At 45.1% G+C, this 20,348-nt stretch overlaps 5 protein-coding genes across 5 annotated transcripts; 4 read left to right on the top strand and 1 right to left on the bottom strand.

The window, feature by feature from the left end:
* The first annotated feature begins 28 nt into the window (after positions 1–28).
* Positions 29–3,412, top strand: LOC130383806 (transmembrane protein 222-like). The gene is made up of 7 exons (XM_056591614.1): positions 29–115; positions 519–687; positions 963–1,047; positions 1,361–1,392; positions 1,485–1,581; positions 1,889–2,019; positions 2,624–3,412. The coding sequence occupies exons 1-7, from the start codon at positions 103–105 to the stop codon at positions 2,706–2,708; spliced, it is 612 nt and encodes a 203-aa protein (XP_056447589.1). The 5' UTR covers positions 29–102; the 3' UTR covers positions 2,709–3,412.
* A 17-nt stretch (positions 3,413–3,429) lies between these two features.
* Positions 3,430–5,388, top strand: LOC130383805 (trophoblast glycoprotein-like). Its single transcript, XM_056591613.1, has 2 exons — positions 3,430–3,703; positions 3,975–5,388. Exons 1-2 carry the CDS (start codon positions 3,432–3,434, stop codon positions 4,948–4,950), a joined length of 1,248 nt encoding a protein of 415 aa, XP_056447588.1. The 5' UTR covers positions 3,430–3,431; the 3' UTR covers positions 4,951–5,388.
* Positions 5,389–5,706: 318 nt separating this feature from the next.
* kdf1a (keratinocyte differentiation factor 1a) lies at positions 5,707–10,439 on the top strand. Its single transcript, XM_056592613.1, has 4 exons — positions 5,707–6,062; positions 6,381–7,481; positions 8,475–8,549; positions 9,686–10,439. The coding sequence occupies exons 2-4, from the start codon at positions 6,401–6,403 to the stop codon at positions 9,757–9,759; spliced, it is 1,230 nt and encodes a 409-aa protein (XP_056448588.1). The 5' UTR covers positions 5,707–6,062; positions 6,381–6,400; the 3' UTR covers positions 9,760–10,439.
* Positions 10,440–12,237: 1,798 nt separating this feature from the next.
* Positions 12,238–13,613, bottom strand: nr0b2a (nuclear receptor subfamily 0, group B, member 2a). Its single transcript, XM_056592681.1, has 2 exons — positions 12,979–13,613; positions 12,238–12,833 (listed from the first exon to the last, which is right to left on the bottom strand). The coding sequence occupies exons 1-2, from the start codon at positions 13,538–13,540 to the stop codon at positions 12,592–12,594; spliced, it is 804 nt and encodes a 267-aa protein (XP_056448656.1). The 5' UTR covers positions 13,541–13,613; the 3' UTR covers positions 12,238–12,591.
* A 3,144-nt stretch (positions 13,614–16,757) lies between these two features.
* gpatch3 (G patch domain containing 3) lies at positions 16,758–20,341 on the top strand. The gene is made up of 7 exons (XM_056592889.1): positions 16,758–17,276; positions 17,393–17,853; positions 18,124–18,298; positions 18,575–18,634; positions 18,899–19,020; positions 19,271–19,398; positions 19,701–20,341. The coding sequence occupies exons 1-7, from the start codon at positions 16,808–16,810 to the stop codon at positions 19,882–19,884; spliced, it is 1,599 nt and encodes a 532-aa protein (XP_056448864.1). The 5' UTR covers positions 16,758–16,807; the 3' UTR covers positions 19,885–20,341.
* The last annotated feature ends 7 nt before the right edge of the window (positions 20,342–20,348 follow it).

The raw sequence follows: 20,348 nt of genomic DNA on the forward strand, positions 1-20,348 counted from the left end.
ATGAGGAATCGCACTTTTAATGAAAAAGCTATTATTAGTTTTCATTCACACAATTACAACATTTATCACACATCCTTGTAACCAGGCAGTCTTTGGCAAATCATGGAGATGATCGGTAACGGCTTGCAGTAGCGACATCTAAACTCTGAGGCAGATACACCACATTGTTCACATTGATACAGACAACGACAGAAACAGATTACGGGAAATAGATTGTTACACTGGCTCTGCTCAAGACCGTAGAATAGATAAAGTTCAAGTAAAAAAGAAAACTAATTGTATGACAATACAATTAAAAATATACATATCATATATATATACACACACAAAATAAATTAAAGACTATCTTATATAGCCAGCTTATGTGATACATATTTGGCAAAGTAAAAGGTGTCTCACTAAAATGCTGAATTTTTTTTTCTATGGCACAAAATGCGCTCAGTCTATCTTCACACACGCACAAAAACAACACTGCTTGGACCTATTTCTTCTAACATCAATCTATTTCCGCCTTCTAGATGACGTCACATTGTTTGCCGTCACCAGCTGTCACAACACTGATGTGATGGCTGAAGCGGAGGAGGACACAGACGTAACGATGAACTACCACGGGGACTTTGAAAAAAATGACCAGAAGAAGAGTCGCTATCCATATTGTATAGTTTGGACCCCTATACCAATATTATCGTAAGTACATGTGTGTGTGTGTGTGTGTGTGTGTGTGCGTGGCTGTTCTTCTAAAATACCTGGCTAGCCTGCAGCTTAATGGGATCACGTTAGCGAAGCTATACTGCTCGCTTTGCTCACGACCGTGTCATACTTACGCTGGCTATGCTTAGCCTGCATGCGTTTTGCCAATATATACATCATATATTTATAAAAGCGCTGAAAAAGCGTTTGAAAAGATGGAGTAACCACACTGAGATGACGAACATTGTCCCTGCATGGGGCGCCTTTTCCAGGTGGGTGCTGCCCCTCATTGGTCACATGGGGATCTGCACCTCCTCGGGGATCATCAGAGACTTTGCAGGCTCCTACTTTGTCTCGGTGAGTAGATTTTGAGAAGGAATGAGTGTTGTTCTTACTTCCACTTTTTGTATTGTTAGGATGAAACTGTATGTATCACCACAACTTAGTAAGCTGTAGTAGTTTACTACACCCCCATTGTAATGAGTAATACACAGTCAATAATAATGCGATTTTACTCTTACAAACCACAGTTCTTCATACACGGCCTGTTGTTCTCTTCTAGAAAAAATCTGCGCCTTTACAATCAATTTAACCCATCGATAGGATCTGTTATCGAACTGCATTCGAAAAAATCACTGGCTTTCTATTTTTTTTCCACCTTTTTTTTCAGGAGGATAATATGGGCTTTGGTCGGCCTACAAAGTGAGTTACTGAATGCTATTTTTTTTCTATTGAGCTCGACTTTAAAACCCGGGTGCCACAATATTCACCACACAACCTATTCTGTCCCCCAGGTATTGGCTGTTGGACGTGGACAAGGTGTGTGGCAGTGGTGCGTCAACCTGGGACAAGGCGGTCTACGACGCGTCCGAGGAATACAAGTGCCGGCCGGTGTGTTGAAACATACTCTCTAAATCTTCTCATGACCTTTTTGGAAAAATATCTGTGTGTGTGTGTTAACCTATATGAATTTCAATATAATTTCTAGATGACTTTAATTTTTATGTGAATATGAAACCATTTTAGATGTAATATTTGTGTTTCAAATACTACTCACATGGATAGTTACCCTGAAGATGATCATAATAAATAAATAAATAAATGGACATCCCGACAGAGTGAGTCCCTGTACCTTTTGCCCCTTCATTCGATCAAACATAATTGGTGTGTATTAATTAAAACCTTTTTGTTGTTATAGCACAACCTGTGCTGTGATAACTGCCACTCCCACGTTGCCATGGCGCTGAACCTTATGCGCTATGACAACAGCTCATCCTGGAACATGGTGAAACTCTGTCTGCTGTGTCTCACCCATGGCAAATATGTCAGGTACAGTTGCAACTATCGAAACACAAAATGACGCATGCATCTGTGGTTAACAACGATCCATATAGAAACCGTTGCGACACCAGGGCCCAAGGCATCGTCAAAAACCTCCCTAGAAAAGCCAAAGGGGCGGATCCTAAGTGGTTCTAGAAGCAGGTGATCGCACCAAACCCAGAAACGTATGGCCGAGGGAAACTCTGTCATTACTCTCTGTTGACCCAGTTTGAGAAGTGCTGGGCTTACAGTTTGCTGCTCCTACATTCCCCTCCCAGGGGCCTCGAGTCCCCTAAACAGGAGAGGGCAGTGTAATGGATCACTGACAGAATTGCCCCCCTCAAAGCCCCGGTAGAGGCCACCTCTCCACCCGGGCTTTCTCTGGCAGGGTGCAGTAAGAGTATGGAGGTGAACGGCCAGTGGGACCTTGTGTTGGGGGGGTCCCCCAGGGAATTGCTATCTGTGGGTTGAAAGACCCTCCTTCAGAGAAGGACAGAAAATGCAGATATTCTTGATGGAGGTCAATGTATTCGGCCTCTCTAAGACACACAACGTATAATTTACCGATGTGTATGTTTTGCTGAACCCTCTCTCTTTCTCTACCTCCCTCCAGCTGTGCAGCCTTCCTAAAGACCTGGCTTCCCTTTCTGATGCTCACAGGCATCATCACCACCTTCGCTTTAACTCTCAATCTGTAGTAATCCCTCAGGACGTGAACATGGAAGAAATATAGACTTTAATACCATCAGTCCCACCCAACCCTCTTCTCATTGGACTGGTCTTCAACATACTATGCCTCATTACCTTCAGTGTAGAGTTGCCTTCAGGTCATTCTGAATGCTGTAATGAAGAGATACAGTGAATAACATTAAAAAGCATATGTTAATGAGAATACATAGCTGCTTTAGTAGATATTTAAAACGTATTTACTTATTTAGTATCAATGAACAAAAGTATCAAAAATTAAGTATCGGCTTGCAATTGGCAATATATGCGCTCCGAAAAAAATGTTATCAAAACTGTCCTTTGAGATAGATTATCTTGCTTTGTTTAAATGTTATGTTAATTATGAATTGATTTGCAGTGTGTCGATTTCGGATATATTTATTAAGATAAATATTTCAACATTGTACATTATTTCAAGTCTTTTCTGCATAGGATGTCAACACTGTGGCTCACGGTGCCCCTGCGCTGGCTGTAGCTTTAAGAGAGCCATGGGGCTGCAGTATTCCTCCACTATCGTGTGTGCGTGATATGAACAACCCTCCACTTACTGGAAGACCTAGTCCCTGAGAAGCACAGAGGAGGAAGGGACCTCACACTGGCTGTCTGGTCTGAAGAAAGCGCATCTCTAACTGGATCTGGGGAGACAAAGCTTTATTTGTTTTCTGCCTTCGTCCTGAAAAAGTTGCTCCCACTTCATGGCTGACCACATAGGCGTGCGTGTGTGTACGTTTTTTCTGCTTTTTTTCTTTGTGACACCAAACCAGTGCATGCAGTGTCATTTTGGCTGCACGTGTTTTGCAGCCACAAACACAGTGAGATGTGTTTCTAAAGATCTGCGAGCAGTGCCTCTAAGTATTCCAGGATATGCGAGGACACTTATCGTCACCGGGAACAACATTCCCCAGATTGGACCGGATTCATTCCCAGAATTGGAGAATGTCACCAACATCTGTCTGAGCAATAACAGGTGAGGGTATTTGCTGTCGATGCTTGCGTCTATGTGAAACCCTGTCTTTTTTTTGTTTCTTTTGTTTATCTAGGGATCTGAATTCATATTTTTCTTCGTCATCATAAACAAGAAAGAAGCAAGCCTGTGCAAATGTGTCTTACTTACCCTGTATGATAAATATTTAAATCATGCATTTACACCAAGTTTTGCTTTTGAAACCTTTGAACCCTTCCAATTAATCACCAAAAAGTCCCAACACAGTAATGTAAAGGTGCTCCCTCTCTCCCAGGATCACAGAGCTGGGTTCCCACATCTTCTCCTCCATGGTCAGCCTGCGCTCGCTGGACCTCAGCGGCAACCCGCTGGCCCTGATCCACCCGGAGGCCCTCAGCATCCCCGGCGGCCCCCTCCTGGAGCTCAACCTCAGCCGCTCGCTCTACAATAGCACCTCCCTGACGGACCTCACCACCGCCATGCGCTGGGGGGGCCTGGCCGGCTTGGTCCTCCTGGACCTCTCCGGGAACCGCCTGGCTCTGCTGGCGCCGGCCACGTTCTCCCGCCTCCCCGGCCTGCGGCACCTCCTCCTGCGCCACAACTCCCTGGCGTCCGTCCGCCGCGGCGCCTTCGCCGGGCCGCGGCGGCTGGAGCTGCTGGATCTGAGCCACAACGCCTTCAGGGCGTTCCCGGCCGAGGCGCTGGGCGAGCTCGGGAGACTCGGGAAAGCGCGCGTCCGGCTGGGCGGGAACCCGTACCTCTGCTCCTGTGAGAGCCGCCGGTTTGCGGCGTGGCTCGACAGCTCCGCGGCCCCCAGGGTGGAGGACGCTGAGGACGTGCGGTGCGCCTCCCCCAGAGAGCTGCGAGACGCCCCCCTCCGTGGGGTCGGCGCGCGGGCCGTCGGGTGCGGGGTCCCGGTTCGAGGGGTCCCGGCCGGGGAGGTGTCCCTCCAGACGTCCTATGCGTTCCTGGGCTTGGTGCTCGGCTTCGTGGGGATGGTCTCCGTCCTGGTTCTGTATCTGAACCGCAAAGGCATGAAGAGGTGGGTCGCGGAGACCCGAGAGGCCTGTCGGGACGCGCTGGCCGGGTACCACTACCGCTACGAGATCGACACGGATCCCCGACGCGGGCCACCGTCGGACGGGGACGGTGTGGGGACGGGGCGCTTTGGAACGGCCCCACCGCCTCGGATAACCCCTGACACGCGTGACGGCGGTCAGATGCCCGCAGACGTGCGGCTCAAGGGGACGGGGATGGCACCTGGGAACTAGAGAAAGAGTACGTGTGCAAAACTTGTGTACGTTGTCTGTGTTGTTGTTTTGGGAGGGTTTCTTAGTATTGGAAAATGGAAATACAATAAAAACATCCAGGAACTACTTTTTTTATCTGTATTTACGGTAGCTCTTTACTACTTTACTTTACTGAAAAGGAAAATATGAAAGAATATAAATATCTGAGATGTTCAGTTCACTTGCATGAATGAACCATAAAGTATTTTTATCAATATTTATGTTTTGTAGATTCAAAATATGAATGCATATGCATGATGTCCAATAACCATGTCGCCCTGCAGTTCATCTCATCTTTCTAATGACCTTGTACGTTAATTACAAACACAAACATAAAGAAGTCACCATTACACCTGTGTGATATGAGTGGCCTTTTGGTTTACAATAAAACTATAAGTTGGATTTTTCACTTGCATCTTTCTTCATTCTACTGGGAAGTGTTAGCTTGCCACAACTCAATGCATGGACATATTCCTCATAAATAGCTAATATAGACATATCTCTTCGTGGAGCAACCAATACTTTTACTCACATTCCATCAGGTAATATCAGGGTGTCTATTCATGTATACATATTATATATATATATATATATATATATATATATATATATATATATATATATATATATATATATATATACACACACACACACACACACACACACACAGGTATGGTTATTCCGCTTCCTCAAAACACGCACGGACCAATAGGCGATGCGCTTTGATTTTGGGACTTTTTTCTTCCAATTCATATCCGGCAGCGTGACGTCACGATTTACCTGTGGGTGGGTGAAGGGTTTTGGAATTAGCTGTAGCCGCAGGTAATAACCCAGCACTGGAAGACTCGGGAACCCAAGCCTGTGGTGTGGAATTAATCAAAAAAGGACACAACATTGATCGGAACCGGTGGCTCGATGCGTTGGGTGTACTCTCTGTGTGGGCCTGCTCGGAGAGACTCACATAACCCGACTTGACTCGAAAGATTTCTTTCTTCTAAGATCGAGAGAGAAGTTTGTCTTTGAGACTTCCGCGGTCTCTTGGTCGCTGCTTAAGTTATCCGGGCAAAAACAATCAAGACTTTCCCGCTTATGCGGTAAGTTTATGTTTGCAAGAAAATAAGATACTGTTTAGCCTGAATATTAGTGACGCGATTATCGTCCGTGTCCTTAGATGTATGCCAAACAAAAGCTTTCTGGGTGCGACAAGCGAACCAAATGATCATCAGGGCATCCATCAACGAAGTGTTGCTAGTGTATCTAAACCTATAAGTGCATTGAAGTTACTTTTTTGATACACGTATTGAAAAGCTTTAGTCGCATACACCTTTTTCTGCCTGTGTGAACGGCTAGTGTGGAATGTGAGGTCTAAAGGGAGGTCTCTGCTTGATTTTAACTTGACCCTCTCGCACCAGCTCCTAGACACTCTTGCGCCATGCCTGGCCACAACACAGGGGCATCCCACACGGCCCGCCACCATAAAGCACACATCCACAGCTCTAGAACCGAGCGGTACCGCCAGGACCGGAATGTATCCCGGGAAAACAACACCAGCCAAGAGTCCTACAAGGACCCCCATCATGGAGAACACACGAAAGATCCGCAGCACAGCTACCCCTCGCGCTACTCAGAGAACCCCCAGGGCCGCCGGGGCCACGCGCGGAACACCAACGGCAGGGGCTCGGAGACCATCGGGTTCATCCCCGGCTCGGCGGACAACGCCGCCGACGGCAGGCACTCCTGCGGCTCCTGCACCTCCATAGGCTGGGGCAGCTGCAAGAGCCTCATCTGCTGCGTGCTCACCTGCGGCTTCTACGGCAGCCGGGAGCCCTGCTTGCCGGTGAACGAGAGCACCACGGACCCCCCGGCCAAAGCGGGCGGCGGCGGCGAGGCCCACGGCGCCAACGGCATGACCCTGTCCAACCCCACGTGCGGCATCGCCGTGGAGCCCGCGCGGCCCGTCGCCAAGCCCTCCAAGCTGCCCACCAGCGACAGCTTCCGCTACCCGGACGTGCGCATCGGGGGCCACACGGTGGTGTACCCCTACCCGGCGCCCAAGCACGCCCACAAGACCAACAAGGGGAACAACAACAGCCAGCGCCCCGTGAGCGACACCAGCGTGTACTCCCGCGAGGACCTGGACCTGGACGACCTGAGCGACACGGGCACGGACATCGACTCGCTCATCACCAAGAAGCTGCTGGAGTTGTACGCGCTGCACCAGATCGACCAGCTGGCCAAGTGCACCTCGGACTCGTCCTTCTCCCGCAAGACCAACGAGATCAGCGAGCTAATCTACAGCATCGCCCAGGACTACAACCTGGAGAAGCAGGAGGCCGAGTGCAAGCTGGTGCACGGGGTCATCCGCATCAGCACGCGCAAGAGCAAGAGGAACAAGAATCCCCCGCTCCCCTCCGCCGCCGTCGCCGCCGCTGCACCCCAGCGACCGCACGAACGCAGCGACAGGACGCTGCCCGACAGCGGCAACGAGACCATGACCTTCATGAGCAGCGACAGTAAGATTGTTTTTGGACAGAACACTGACAGAACACTGCATCAAGCTGTATGCTAGGCCCGGGGACTAAAACTACTAGGACCTAACGATACATAACACTACAGAGAAGGGAAAAGGACAGAACGCTTAATTGTAGGCCTGCGACTTAACGCTACATAGTTGTCCTGGAAAATCACATTACATGGTAGGCCTGGGACATAACATTACATGGTAGGCCTGGGACATAACATTACATGGTAGGCCTGGGACATAACATTACATGGTAGGCCTGGGACATAACATTACCTGGTAGGAAAGGAACATAACATTACATAGTAGGCCCGGGACATAACATTACTTGGTAGGCCTGAGACATAACATTACATGGTAGGCCTGGGATATAAGACCACATGGTAGGAAAGGAATATAACATTACATAGTAGGCCCGGGACATAACATTACATGGTAGTCCTGAGACATAACATTACATGGTAGGCCTGGGATATAATACCACATGGTAGGAACGGAATATAACATTACATGGTAGGCCTGGGATATAACATTACATGGTAGGAAAGGAACATAACATTACATAGTAGGCCCGGGACATAACACTTCATAGTTGATTACCTTGAGTGTGGAAAAAATGAATATTCCAAATCCCGTTTTCGAGAAGTGATCATATAGTAAACGATAACGATAGTGAAACAATTTGGTTTATTATCATTTTTAGATAAGCGGTGAAAGTCCTACAAACACACACACACACAGCACACATGCTATCTATGAAGTGCCTTTTGTAATTGTGTTGCCATTTGTAGTTGCCAATCCTTTTTACATACACCTTCAGTCATGAGTCTTGTTGCTTATGGGCTTTTGTGGAAATCAACACAAAATGTTTAGCCGTAGAATATTTGTATCACAGTAATGGATATTGCATCATGTTCTTCTAAATCACCGAGGCCTGTAGCCTCGGCAGCTATAGTGACATTTCATACGGTGTTCCGACCAACAGTGCCCGAGGTCAAAGTGTCGGAGCTGACGTCTTCAGACGAACTCGCCAGAAAGATGAGATACTACAGCGGGAGAAGTAAGTTCTTGCGATGGACAATACCGTGCTGGTCAGTGGTCACCCAAGTTTCAGTGTGCAATATCGTTAAAAACACAGTAGTGCGTGCAGTACTAAGTATCATGTATTTTTGATAGACGTAACGAGCAGCGTTATGAAACTCGCCGATGCTGTGTTTCATGGGTGACCGGGTGAAATGCCCGTAGGTGAGCGTTGGTGAGACGTGCAGATCTCAGTGTTCACCCCCGCCCCCCCCCCTCTTCTCTACACCTCCATCTCTACTTTCCAACATGTATCATACCAATGGCTTTGATGGAACTGCCAAACACCCTGCTGAAAAAGAAAATCCCCTACATTCCTTCCTATTCTTTCCATTTCTATGTTCAGCCTCTTACTCATTTAGCTGACTCCTCCTACTCCTCTTCCTCCTCCTTCTCCCTTCTTCTCCCATATTTCACCTCGCCCCTTCTGGCTCTGTAGGGGGGGGGGGGTACGCTGAAACTCCAAGCAGATCAAATCCCTTAAGTATACACCATTAAGCGCCCCTTTGCTTCGTTAAGTAATTAAGCAAACATCTTGGGTTACAGATGATTCACGAGACAATGGCTTCTTCTTTTTTTCTTTTTTCGGTTATTGTTGTTCAGCTGTTCAATCTGTGACAAGAAGACGCTGATCCTGTTGCACACTAGGCCCCCGGACCAGAATCGACCAGGACCGTCGGACGCTATCACGAAGGCACTCCTTGTGTTACACGTCTTTTGTGAGAGTTCCTGGGTGCTACTTTATTCCCTCTGTCTGCCCGGGAATGTGCCAGGGTCCCACGCAAAAACTTGAATTGCTTAACATGCTACGATCTCACAGATGGAAAGATGTAACGGGGTCTTTCGAGGAGGAACAACAAACGATCAGATTTGCCGCAAACTTATAATTGCTGGGCGCCCCCGTAGCTCACCGGGTAGAGCGGGTATCATTTAGGGCTCAGTCCTGATTGCGGTGACCCCGGGTTCGATTCCTGCCTGTGGACCTTTGCTTGCTGCATGTCCTCCCCTCTCTCTCCCATACCTTCCTGTCTTTCCCACTCTCTCATAAAGCATAAAAACGCCCCAAAAAGCGGAAAACTTCTAACGGCCATGTCGCCCCGCTGTGCTTCTCCCCAGCGCTGTCGTCTGGCTCCTACCAGCAGGACACCCAGACGGATTCCTCAGGAGCGCCGCTGCTGGAGGTCCTCTGAGCGGACCCCCACCGCGACCGAGAGGCCCTTCCTTCCTACTGCTTCCCTCAGGGGGCGGCCCGTTCCTGCAAGGTCCCTGCTCCCGCTGACGTTGTTTTAACCCGCCTGCATGCGGAGCTGATGCTGTTACTGACGCACGTGGTGGACGTTTTTTTGTCAGCGCTGAGGACGGCTAGCACTGCGGTGCCACGAGGAACGCTCTAGCCCCAGTGGCGTCAACGTCTAGACGAACCGAACCGCCAGTATTCCATGAGTGGACTTCTTCTTTTTTTTCTTTTTTTTTATACTTTGATCCAAGTTTTTTTTTGTTTGAATTCAGGTAGCAAAACTCTAAACCCTAATGCGAAGACTCTGGTCCTAAAGGCGGACCCTTAGGGTCATGTGGTTCTAGGTTCTGCCCTTGTACGGGGGTGGTGAACGAGTTGAATGAGCATTCGTCCGTCTGGAGCGTATTTTAAATCAAGACAGTTCAAGCACAGAACTGTAAGCCATATTTTGTAAATAAGTCCACATTTTTTTTACCAAAATAAAAAAAGACTGTATATAACCAATGCTTTTTATATATGAGACCAAACTTTATCGTTCACAGGTGTTGATATTGTCAATGTTCACCCGTACAAAGAGAAAATGTTGTACCCGATCAAATAAACAATAAGAACAATAAAGTGTCTCGTACTTTGATATTGAGGGCATTTTAACGAGCTAAACCACAGGGAAGGGAATCCCTGTATGTAGGCCTACTGTCAGTTCTATTGTATTCGTCACCGCTCCTTTCTTCATCAGCCTTTTTGTAATTTTCCACACGCCCACACACACACACATACACGCACACACACACACATACACGCACAGTTCCCGTTTGCTGGTGATCTGTGGGATTTCACATGCTTAATGCTGCACCAGTGTGTGCTTCCGCCAGGGCTGCCAGACTCCGCTCTCCCCTGGATCCCTGAGCCTCGACAGCCTTCCTCCGCCCTGAGTTGGAGGAGGAACTCGTTTGGCTGGTTCTGACAAAGGAAAGGAAATAAAATCCTGGGGTTTGTCTCTGCAAAGAAACACGGTAGAAAAATAACCTTGTGACAACACCATTTAATTTTAGTGTCCTGAAGCATTGAATCTAACCAGTTGAGAAGTATGCAAGAGTTTTAAATGGGTCCATAATAGGAGAAAGATGTTCTCGTCCCTTCAGCTTTTAGTGGTGCCTTTTTAAAATAATGAAGTTTAGTTCAAACAATGTGAAATTAATAGTTAATAAACGGTAGCATCCAGTTTTACCCATGTCCATATGACATCCACAGCTGATATTGAACATCGTCTTTGTTAAATATTGCTGAGTTAGGTAAAACAAGCTGTTATTCACCGACAATGCTGGGCAATGTCCTCGTTTGCACATTTTAAACGTAGGGTGACGGCTGGATTCCCCTCTGTAACCTATCTCACGTGCAACAATAATACAGCGGACCTTCAGATCGATGGCAAGAGAGCGCTGTGTCTTTGTGGATGTGTTCCACAGTAACCCTGAAGAACCGTGAGCCCCCTCCAACCCCCACCCCCAGCCCCACATTCCTGTTTTACCTGTTGAGATATCCTGCAGCCAGTCAGTGACACAACATCAGCCACCGCAAAACACCAAAGAGTTGCACACTCTCAAAGTGCCCAAAATAAGTAATTCAATGTCGGAACAGGAGGATGAATAAATGAACTGTGCATTTGAACCCTTCCTGGATTTGATGCATAGCCTTGGTGGTTGTTTCGTTTTTTTTATGTTTTTGAGTATTTATTTAGTTTCTTCGTTTTGGGGTGATGTTCATGCATGTATTGGTGTACCCAAGAGGAAACATTTCTTTGGATTTCTGCATTTTAGATGCATGTGTATCAACTGTTGGCTTCAAGGCTTGTGGCTGCAGCCCCGTCGAGGGATAATGTGGAGGAACTACCACAAGATGGAGACAAAGGTCAATGGGAAAAAGGCACCTAATATTTGACATGGGAAGATAAATCACTAGCTTAATATCTTTACAAATATGTCCCCATTCTAAGAGGGTCATGAATATGGACCATAAATGCATGTTACATATTTCATTCTCTGCGCTTATGTTTCCAATATAGACTAATCAATTTGTCATAAACAGAAAGGGAAAACTAACAAGAACCGGTGGCTGTGTCATTGACCCAGTTGGAGGAGGAAAAGGGGTTCACAGCTGCACATCTGTGATACCAACTGCACAAATGTGTCTGAGACATGGTCGATATTGTGTGGTTACTTTCTTCTATTTTTAATAGGATCCAGTTTTATATATTTCGTTTTAGATCCAATATATCTAATATATAGAGATAATATATGATCAATGTAATAAGTATTCTTATCAATACATTATGTAAGGTAATAAGTTAGTAACATACAATGTTTCATTAATTTTACTCTAATACCCAGTGTGTCTGAGCCACAGTAAGAGGAAATGGTTGGCCCATAGGCTTTCTTGTCGATATCAATCCAGGACTGCAGTTTTTAGTGTACAAAAAATATATTTATTTTAAGAAAAAAAATATCTTGAAAAAAATATTTACAAAAAACCTGAGGCAAATCCTATTCTAAATCCCAAAGCATGTCATTTATGGAACCTATTATTCCATAGTTTTTTTTTGAGAGTTTGCTACTATTGATCTCAATTCATTTAATCAATAAAGACATGTACAGTGACCTCCATCGAATGTAAATATGACATTGTGGTATGCAACGCAAACCTTCACCTATTTCTTTTGTGCATGTGCGCGCCTTCATTTGCGGGGGAACATTTCCTTGACCGTGAGAACGTTTCTCGTTCATCAGCGTCACCTAAACAACAGCATCTCGACCAGCAGCTCCACAAGATCGGCCTGGCCTATCAGGGGCCGGAAGAACAGTTCAGTGAGGAGCGTAGGGGGAATGGACTGCAGCATGGACGCCGACAGCAGGATGCGTGCGAAGCGTCCAGGGTCGTCTGGGTGGAGGGGCTGTCCCACCTCTTCCAGAGCCTTCTGGGCCTCCTGCTGCAGGCCTTCGATGAAGAGAGCCGCGTTCAGTTCCGGTATGTCTGTTTGGAAAACATTGGAGATAGAAATGGCTGAGTGACCTGATTTGATCATGGAAGGCAGTAGTCCCACCTGGTTTAACATTGGGAAGCGCTGAGCATGAAGACTTTACTTTGAAACGTGTCTTAGTTCAGTATGAACACTTACCAGGGTTAAATATCAGGGTCCCTTTGAGGTACGCGTACTCCTTCGGACTCAAATCCAAACTGCCAAACCTCTTGAGACAGGACTTAAGTTTACCGACACCCGCCACGGTGGGCTGCTCTCGCTCCGCGTCCACACTCTCCTGACGGTTCATCAGGATCTTCTTCAGCATGCTGTCGGCCGGCGTGTCGGTCACCTCGAAGCGCACCCCTTCCTGGGCCAAACCCAAGATGAAGAGCGGCGCCCAGCACTTCTGGAGCAGCGAAAACTGATCGCTGAGCGGCAGCTGGTTAAACGCCGGCAAGTTCTTCATAAAGTGAACGGTTTTCACCAGCACTGTGGACGCCTCCTGGCAGGTCTTGGAAGGCTTCTTCAGGCAGACCCTCCGTCGTCGGTCGCAGTGGCACGGATGGGAGAACAGGCTGCGGTTCGGGTTGCTCTGTCGCGGGTCCCTGGACTCCATTTGGCTGAGGATGTTGTATAGGATGGCGTTGGTGTTTCTGTCTCTGTGCTCTGTACAATGGCACGCGGTACCCATGTCTGATTCTTCTCTGTGGTCCTCCATACGATAAGGTGGAGAGATGCTGGTGGAAACAAACGACCCGCTGTCTCTGAGCTTGTGCTGCGGTGCCTTTCGCTCTGCCTTCTTATTTATAAGGCCGGCCTACTCTGCGTGTTGGACCTTGACTTGTCAATACTGTGAATGAAGAAAACAACTATGTGCGCCAGCGTGCTACCGATGGTCGTGTCATGCTGGTGCCTTATCACTGGAGTAGAACTAATGAAGTAATCCCTGGGAGCCTTGGGTGGGGTGGGGGGGGGTTAGGCCTTATCTTTCATTTGTGTCATTAACCCAAGCCGTACCAAGCAGCCAAGGACTGCAAAGGCAATCAACATAATCGATGAACTGTACCTTTCCAGCTCACACCTACGAGGTGGAACGAGGCCAACACAGGGAGCAATGACCGACGGGTTGAATCCTTGAACATTGTCGGTAGCAGTTTCCCTTGAGGGAGATAAAGAGAGAGAGAGAGAGAGAGAGAGAGAGAGAGAGAGAGAGAGAGAGAGAGAGAGAGAGAGAGAGAGAGAGAGAGAGAGAGAGAGAGAGAGAGAAGTAGTACTATTATTAGTAGTACTACTAAGAGAATTGAAAAAAATAGAAAACTGAAGTATGTATGTATATATATATATATAGATATATATATATCTATATCAGACCTTTTGTTTCCTCGATATATTTAGTTTGGGATGAATGAAATGAATAAAAATGAAAAGCGATGTGGCTCGTTATCTCAGCGGTGCCTAGCACAGGGGTACCCCGGGCCGATAAGCCCGTTACTTTATTGTTCACGGTGCGCCTAGCACACAAGCACCACATCATCATCATCAGACACAGCATGGACTTGATACAGAACAAACAACTATCAAGGACGAATCGTTCGCCCTGATAACTGCGTATTCTCCCTAAAAGAGGCATACGCGAGCGGTTAGGCGTGCCAAAGGGAGAGCCACCGGGTGCAACACGACACACTGAGTCAAGGCCAGTTCACCAGGTGAATGACAGCAATAAAAAACATTGATGTGCAAACAACACAACTGGTAGCATCAGTCATTGAAAAATGGTTACTTTATAGTCTCCTCGCAACATGTCAACAGGAAGTATTGCAATTGTCAAGCAGTATTTTTTTACTTGAAAAACTCTAGTCGTATTTGATTGGTTACCCACTGCTAAAACATGCAGAGCACATACTACATACTAAATACTACATAATACAACTACCTCAGCAGAAACACAGTCTCAAGCTTAGAGATGCAGTATGTATGTATATGTATGTGTGTATATATGTATGTATGTGTGTGTATATATGTATTATGTATGTATGTATGTGATGTGTGTATGTATTTATTTATATGAATGTGTGCATGTAAGGTATGTATTTGATTTGAATATACAGTATGCATGCATGAATGTATGTATGTATGTATATATGCTTGTATATTTGCATGTAAAGTATGTTTGTATGTAAAGTATGTGTGTATGTATACAGTATGTAAAGTATGTATGTATAGTTTGTAAAGTATTTATGTATGTATGTATATACAGTATGTAAAGTATGTATGTATGTATGTATGTATGTATGCATGTATGTATGTATGTATGTATGTATGAACAGTATACATTTGTGTGTGTTTATACAGTATGTATGTATGTATGTATGTATATACAGTATGTATGCATGTATATGCGTACATGTATGTACAGTATGTAGGCATGTATGCTCTCACACATGTAATTATCTTCCACTGACCTATTGTACAAGCCCACGTCCCTCTAGTAGCCTCAGTGGTGAGGTATGCAGATGGTTGTAAATGCTTGTGATAAGACGCATACATTTATTAGGCCTGGGAGCAGGCAGAGACGGGCACGGAGGCCAGACACTTATCAACACCTTGTAAAACGTTTGATATGGCCTTCATTTCTACAATTAGAAATCGAGTGGCTGAATATTGCTGAAATCTTGCTGTTTTTTTATTTCTGTGTTTTTTTCAGAAACTATAATCCATTCATTTTATGAAGTTTTCGAGACGAGAAGTTTTCATAAAAAAAACAACATTGAATAATAATGATAATAATAGCATTAAACATGGCTTATCTGATATGTTGCAATGTCAGTTACACATAATATTAAATGAGGGTTAGGGTTAGGGTTAACCCTAACCCTAACCCTCATTTAGGGTTATTTTTCATTTTGTCTGTTAATATTACGTTGACATTCATCTTTTGGATGAATGTCATATTAATAGAGTAATAATGAACAATTAATGTAGGAATATGACAGTAGTCCTTTTTAAAAGCCTGATGAAATCTTACATTTCACCTCCATATCTATTCCCTTCCAAATATGTTATTTATCCAGATTTCTGCCTTGGTCAGGCGGAGGCTACTGGCCTTCACTTGGCCTTGAACCTGAAAGGTTAGCGCAACACAAACCGCTCCATGGATGCTCCTCTCGCAGGTCATTGACCCAGCGACACAAGACAGAGCGCTTGTGAAAGCTTGCAGAAACCCTGTTGGTACAGGTTGTCTGTGTGGACTGTTCCGGTCCGGGCCATGTGAACAACCGATGGGTCGCCAAGTTAAAGTCGATGGAAGAATCTATAAATAATTCATTGCTGCTGTTACGTACCTTTGTTATTTTGTCTTATTAGTCTTAGTAGGATTAATGGGTGTTGAAAAGCCACTTTCATGTGAACACTTTTATGCAAATTAAATTGTTTACAAATTTAAATCAGGCCATACCATTTGCAAAAAGTATATGTATTGTTGCTCTTGGCTATAGTCATAGCTAAAGCATAAAGGAAAAAGCTGTGTTGAGAATAAAAAAGTTGGTTTTCGTTAACAAAGAGAAACATCAACTTTTTATCGATATGTAACTCTAGCTAAATTGAATTGAATATGAAAATAAGTAAACAACATAAAATATAAATGCTAAATTGAATTGAATATGAAAATAAATGAACAACATAAAATATAAATGGTAGCCTCGCTTGGGCCCCCAAAATTAATTGTATGATGTTATATGCCAATTAAATGGAAGTCAAATAAATATATCAAACCAAATTATGGGGATGCTTAAGGCCTAAAAAAGTATGAGTTACCTGAAGAACATAAAATGGTGTTTCATTTTAGGTTATCGATGTAAAATAGTGTAAAGTATACTACGCAAATACAGCCAGGAAAGACCGAAACGAATCACATGAAATGATGACGTAATGACGTGACGACGTACAGACGTCGTGACGAGCAACAGTCCCTTGAAAATAAACAATAATGGCGGACGCACTACCAGTTGTATTTTTCGCTGTAAGTAATATACCTGCCATATTCCGTTCAGCGGACCTCAGGAATTACTTCAGTCAGTTCATTGAAAGTGGAGGCTTTCAATGTTTCCACTACCGCCACCGACCCGAGGTCCTCTGGGGATCTGAGGGCCCACCGGATCCCCACGTCGCCCGGGGGTCTGAGGATCTACCGGAGCCCCCCGTCCCTGACACAAGACTTGAGAGTGGACCGCCAGAGCCCAGCATCAACGATCCGGGCTCCCAATCACCCGAAAACACAGAAAACTCTTCCGTTTCAAAGAAAAGCGTAAAGTCGTGTTGCTGCATCGTGTCTGTGTTCTCTAAACATGCCGACAGGTTTGTTAAAATGTTCGGAGGAAATCTGTGGATCGACTCGACGGGGAGTTGGCTGTCAGGACGCTGTGTTATAAAGAGAGTAAAAGTCTCCCTCGAAACAGGTCAGTAGTAGCATGGTCTCATGTTGTGGAAATGTTACATTTTGTATCGTTCTCATAGCCTGGTTTGAATAGTAGACGACATAAACCATTAACAAAACTTGTATCGTGTGTTTCAGATGTGGATTCTTTTCCGTATAAAACCAAGCATGAGCAGCGACACCGTGTGTCCCTATCAGACCGCTTCACACAAGGAGACTTAAAGGGCTTACCAGAGCTCAACCCACCTAGCCTGATGCAGAACGGTAACGTGGGGACCACCGTGAAGGTGTTTCTGCAACTTATACAGGCATGCCGACTACCTCCACGTCTCATCAGGAAGCTGGGGCTTACTTTCCCTAAGACCAGCTCCAATCGCCGTTATGGCAATGTGCCTTTCGAGTACTATAACACCTACACAGTAGAAGCCTCTGAAGATAGCATCTTCACGGCAGCCGGACATGAAATAGCTGGCCCCAGCGGTGTTAACAGAACCACAGCGAAACTCAGACAGCCTCGTGGCCATACAGAAACCAAGGAAACGGAAATCCACCAGGATGATGAGGAAGATGAGGAAGACGAGCTGTCTAATGTTGATGATGTGAGTATAAAAAAATAATAAAATGCCATGAAATAAACTAGCCTTGTACATCCCGACCATAAACTGGAGCTAAGATCGCCAGAATCACGCTGGCTATGCGAGGCAAGATGTAAGCTACCTACTATGCAAAAACATCAAAACATCAAACTATCGATAGGGACAGTCGAGCATTCATCAATATTGATAGGATCAGTAAAGGCTTAAGCAGGAACACTACAGCGATCAGGAAGTTGTGCATTTCTCATTACGTCTTATCCTTTTTGATGCTAGGATGATGACCGATGCGAGGAATGGGAGCGCCACGAAGCCTTGCATGAAGACGTGACGAGTCAGGAACGCTCCAAGGAGCGGCTGTTTGAGGAAGAGATTGAGCTGAAATGGGAGAAGGGAGGATCGGGCCTGGTGTTCTACACTGACGCCCAATACTGGCAGGAGGAGGAAGGAGGTATACTTGATAACCGATGTTGAAAATATATATTGATATTCTGAAACCCAAACATATTTGCTATAGAACGGGTTTTATATTTCTTTGGTTTTGGTTCGACTAAGGTTATTACTAGATGGGTTATTTATGTACGACTAGGACATAAGACTTATTTTTTCCCTACTACTTTGGTATCGATGCTGCATTACCTTGAAATGTGTAAAACCAGCTGGGACAGATTTGCACACAGACAAACAAAGTACGGCGGTCAAATGGACTTTTCTCCCTCTTCCTCAGACTTTGATGAACAAACAACGGACAACTGGGATGTCGACATGAGCGTTTACTATGATAAAGGTAACGCACGTTCACTTTATTTATCTAATTTTCCAATTATTTGGGGTTTCCATTCAGGGTCAAACAAACATTTCCATTAGATGTATTTCGGATACTGTATGTTTACATCACTCCTCCCTGATCTCAGATTATTACTTTTCAGAAGTGAACACACAGAAGAAATACAATAAAAAGAAACTATTTAATTATCAAGCTCACTTTATACTACTACATGGAATGCAATAGAAGAGACTGCCCTCGACTCAGCCTCCCTTCTCTTTGCAGACGGCGGTGACATGGACGCCCGCGACTTTGTCCGCATGCGGTATGACAAGAGGATGAGAGACGGCTTGGAAAACCGATCTGGTCACACCCAGCCCATCGGTAGCTTCGAGAGATTCACTAAGGTATGGTGCCCTACCATCTCGTAACCCGGGTTACTAGATGTGCGTCTCCTATAGGATGCTGCCTCTTGGCCAGCTCCTGGCGTGAAAAATCTTTTATAAATCTCAATGAAATGCAATGATGTAAAAATTTAATCACAACGGGTTCATATGATACGCAATTTAATAACAATGGGTTTTTTATGATATGCAATTTAACAACAAACCAAAAGGTTTTGCTTACACCGACACGGTCTGTGCTTCTCTGGGTCAGGGTTTTGGCCGGCGCGTGATGGAGAAGCAAGGGTGGAAGGACGGCGAGGGCCTCGGAACCAGCCGGCCCGGGATTCCTGATGCTCTGGAAAGCGACGGGCAACATCCAAATTGCAAGAGGGGCTTTGGGTGAGTTAAAATAGACTACAGTCTCTATTTTCCGAATTTCATCTTCCTAGCTGTGAAATTCTAATCAGGAATCGGTTCCAGTTACAACATGCATTTGAATGAGAGCTTGAAACGGCAACACTTTTCATAAGGATTCCATTTGAACTGAAGTCCAAATGGAATTTGAGTTCAAAATCTTGTTGTGACCTGGAAATGTGTCCTTTGTTGCAGTCTTTTTCAAATTGGAGGATTTCCTTTCAGCGGTTCCATAGTAACAAACGACTACTTTGATAGAGCTATGGTGTTTTTTTCTTTTTGTGTAGGTATCATGGAGAGAAGTTGACCTTGAATACTGGAAAGAAGCCGAGAATCAATTATCATATAAGCACAGTGTACGATGAACCGAAGGACGTTGATAAACCTGAACCCTTATTGAGACGTCTTCCCACCACTAACATAAAATACCGAGAATGGCAGCCCGGGGGCACTATCGGACCGCGAAGATGACGTTATTTATTATTTTATATTCCTCTGCTCTATTAAAAATGTTTAATTTTTTTACATAAAAATGTTTTTGGAGTTGATGTCATTTCACTTTACAGCCCTCAGGTGTTTCGTAGCTTATGCATTAAATGTGTATTTCCTTGCCTCTGAAATATTATGAATCCTTCATACCCTCTTACTATGAATCCATGTTCACGGTACACATTATCAGGATGACGATGCACTATCAGGAAGTTCTTTACACTAAAAATCGCGCCTTTATTTCTCTTCAACAACCATAAAATCATTATTGCTGCAACAACCATTGGATCCACGATGGAGAGCTAGAGACACCTACAGGACGTATAATGCAAATGATTTGGGCAAGTCTTTTAACAATATTTTACGAAATACGTTATATTCAAACGAACTGACGTGTAAAGACTTCTAAATTTGTAATTTAGTAAATCTGATTTGTTATTTTTAAA

The sequence above is a fragment of the Gadus chalcogrammus genome, chromosome 6 (genome assembly GCF_026213295.1).
Source record: "Gadus chalcogrammus isolate NIFS_2021 chromosome 6, NIFS_Gcha_1.0, whole genome shotgun sequence".
In the NCBI taxonomy this organism is placed as follows: Eukaryota; Metazoa; Chordata; class Actinopteri; order Gadiformes; family Gadidae; genus Gadus; species Gadus chalcogrammus.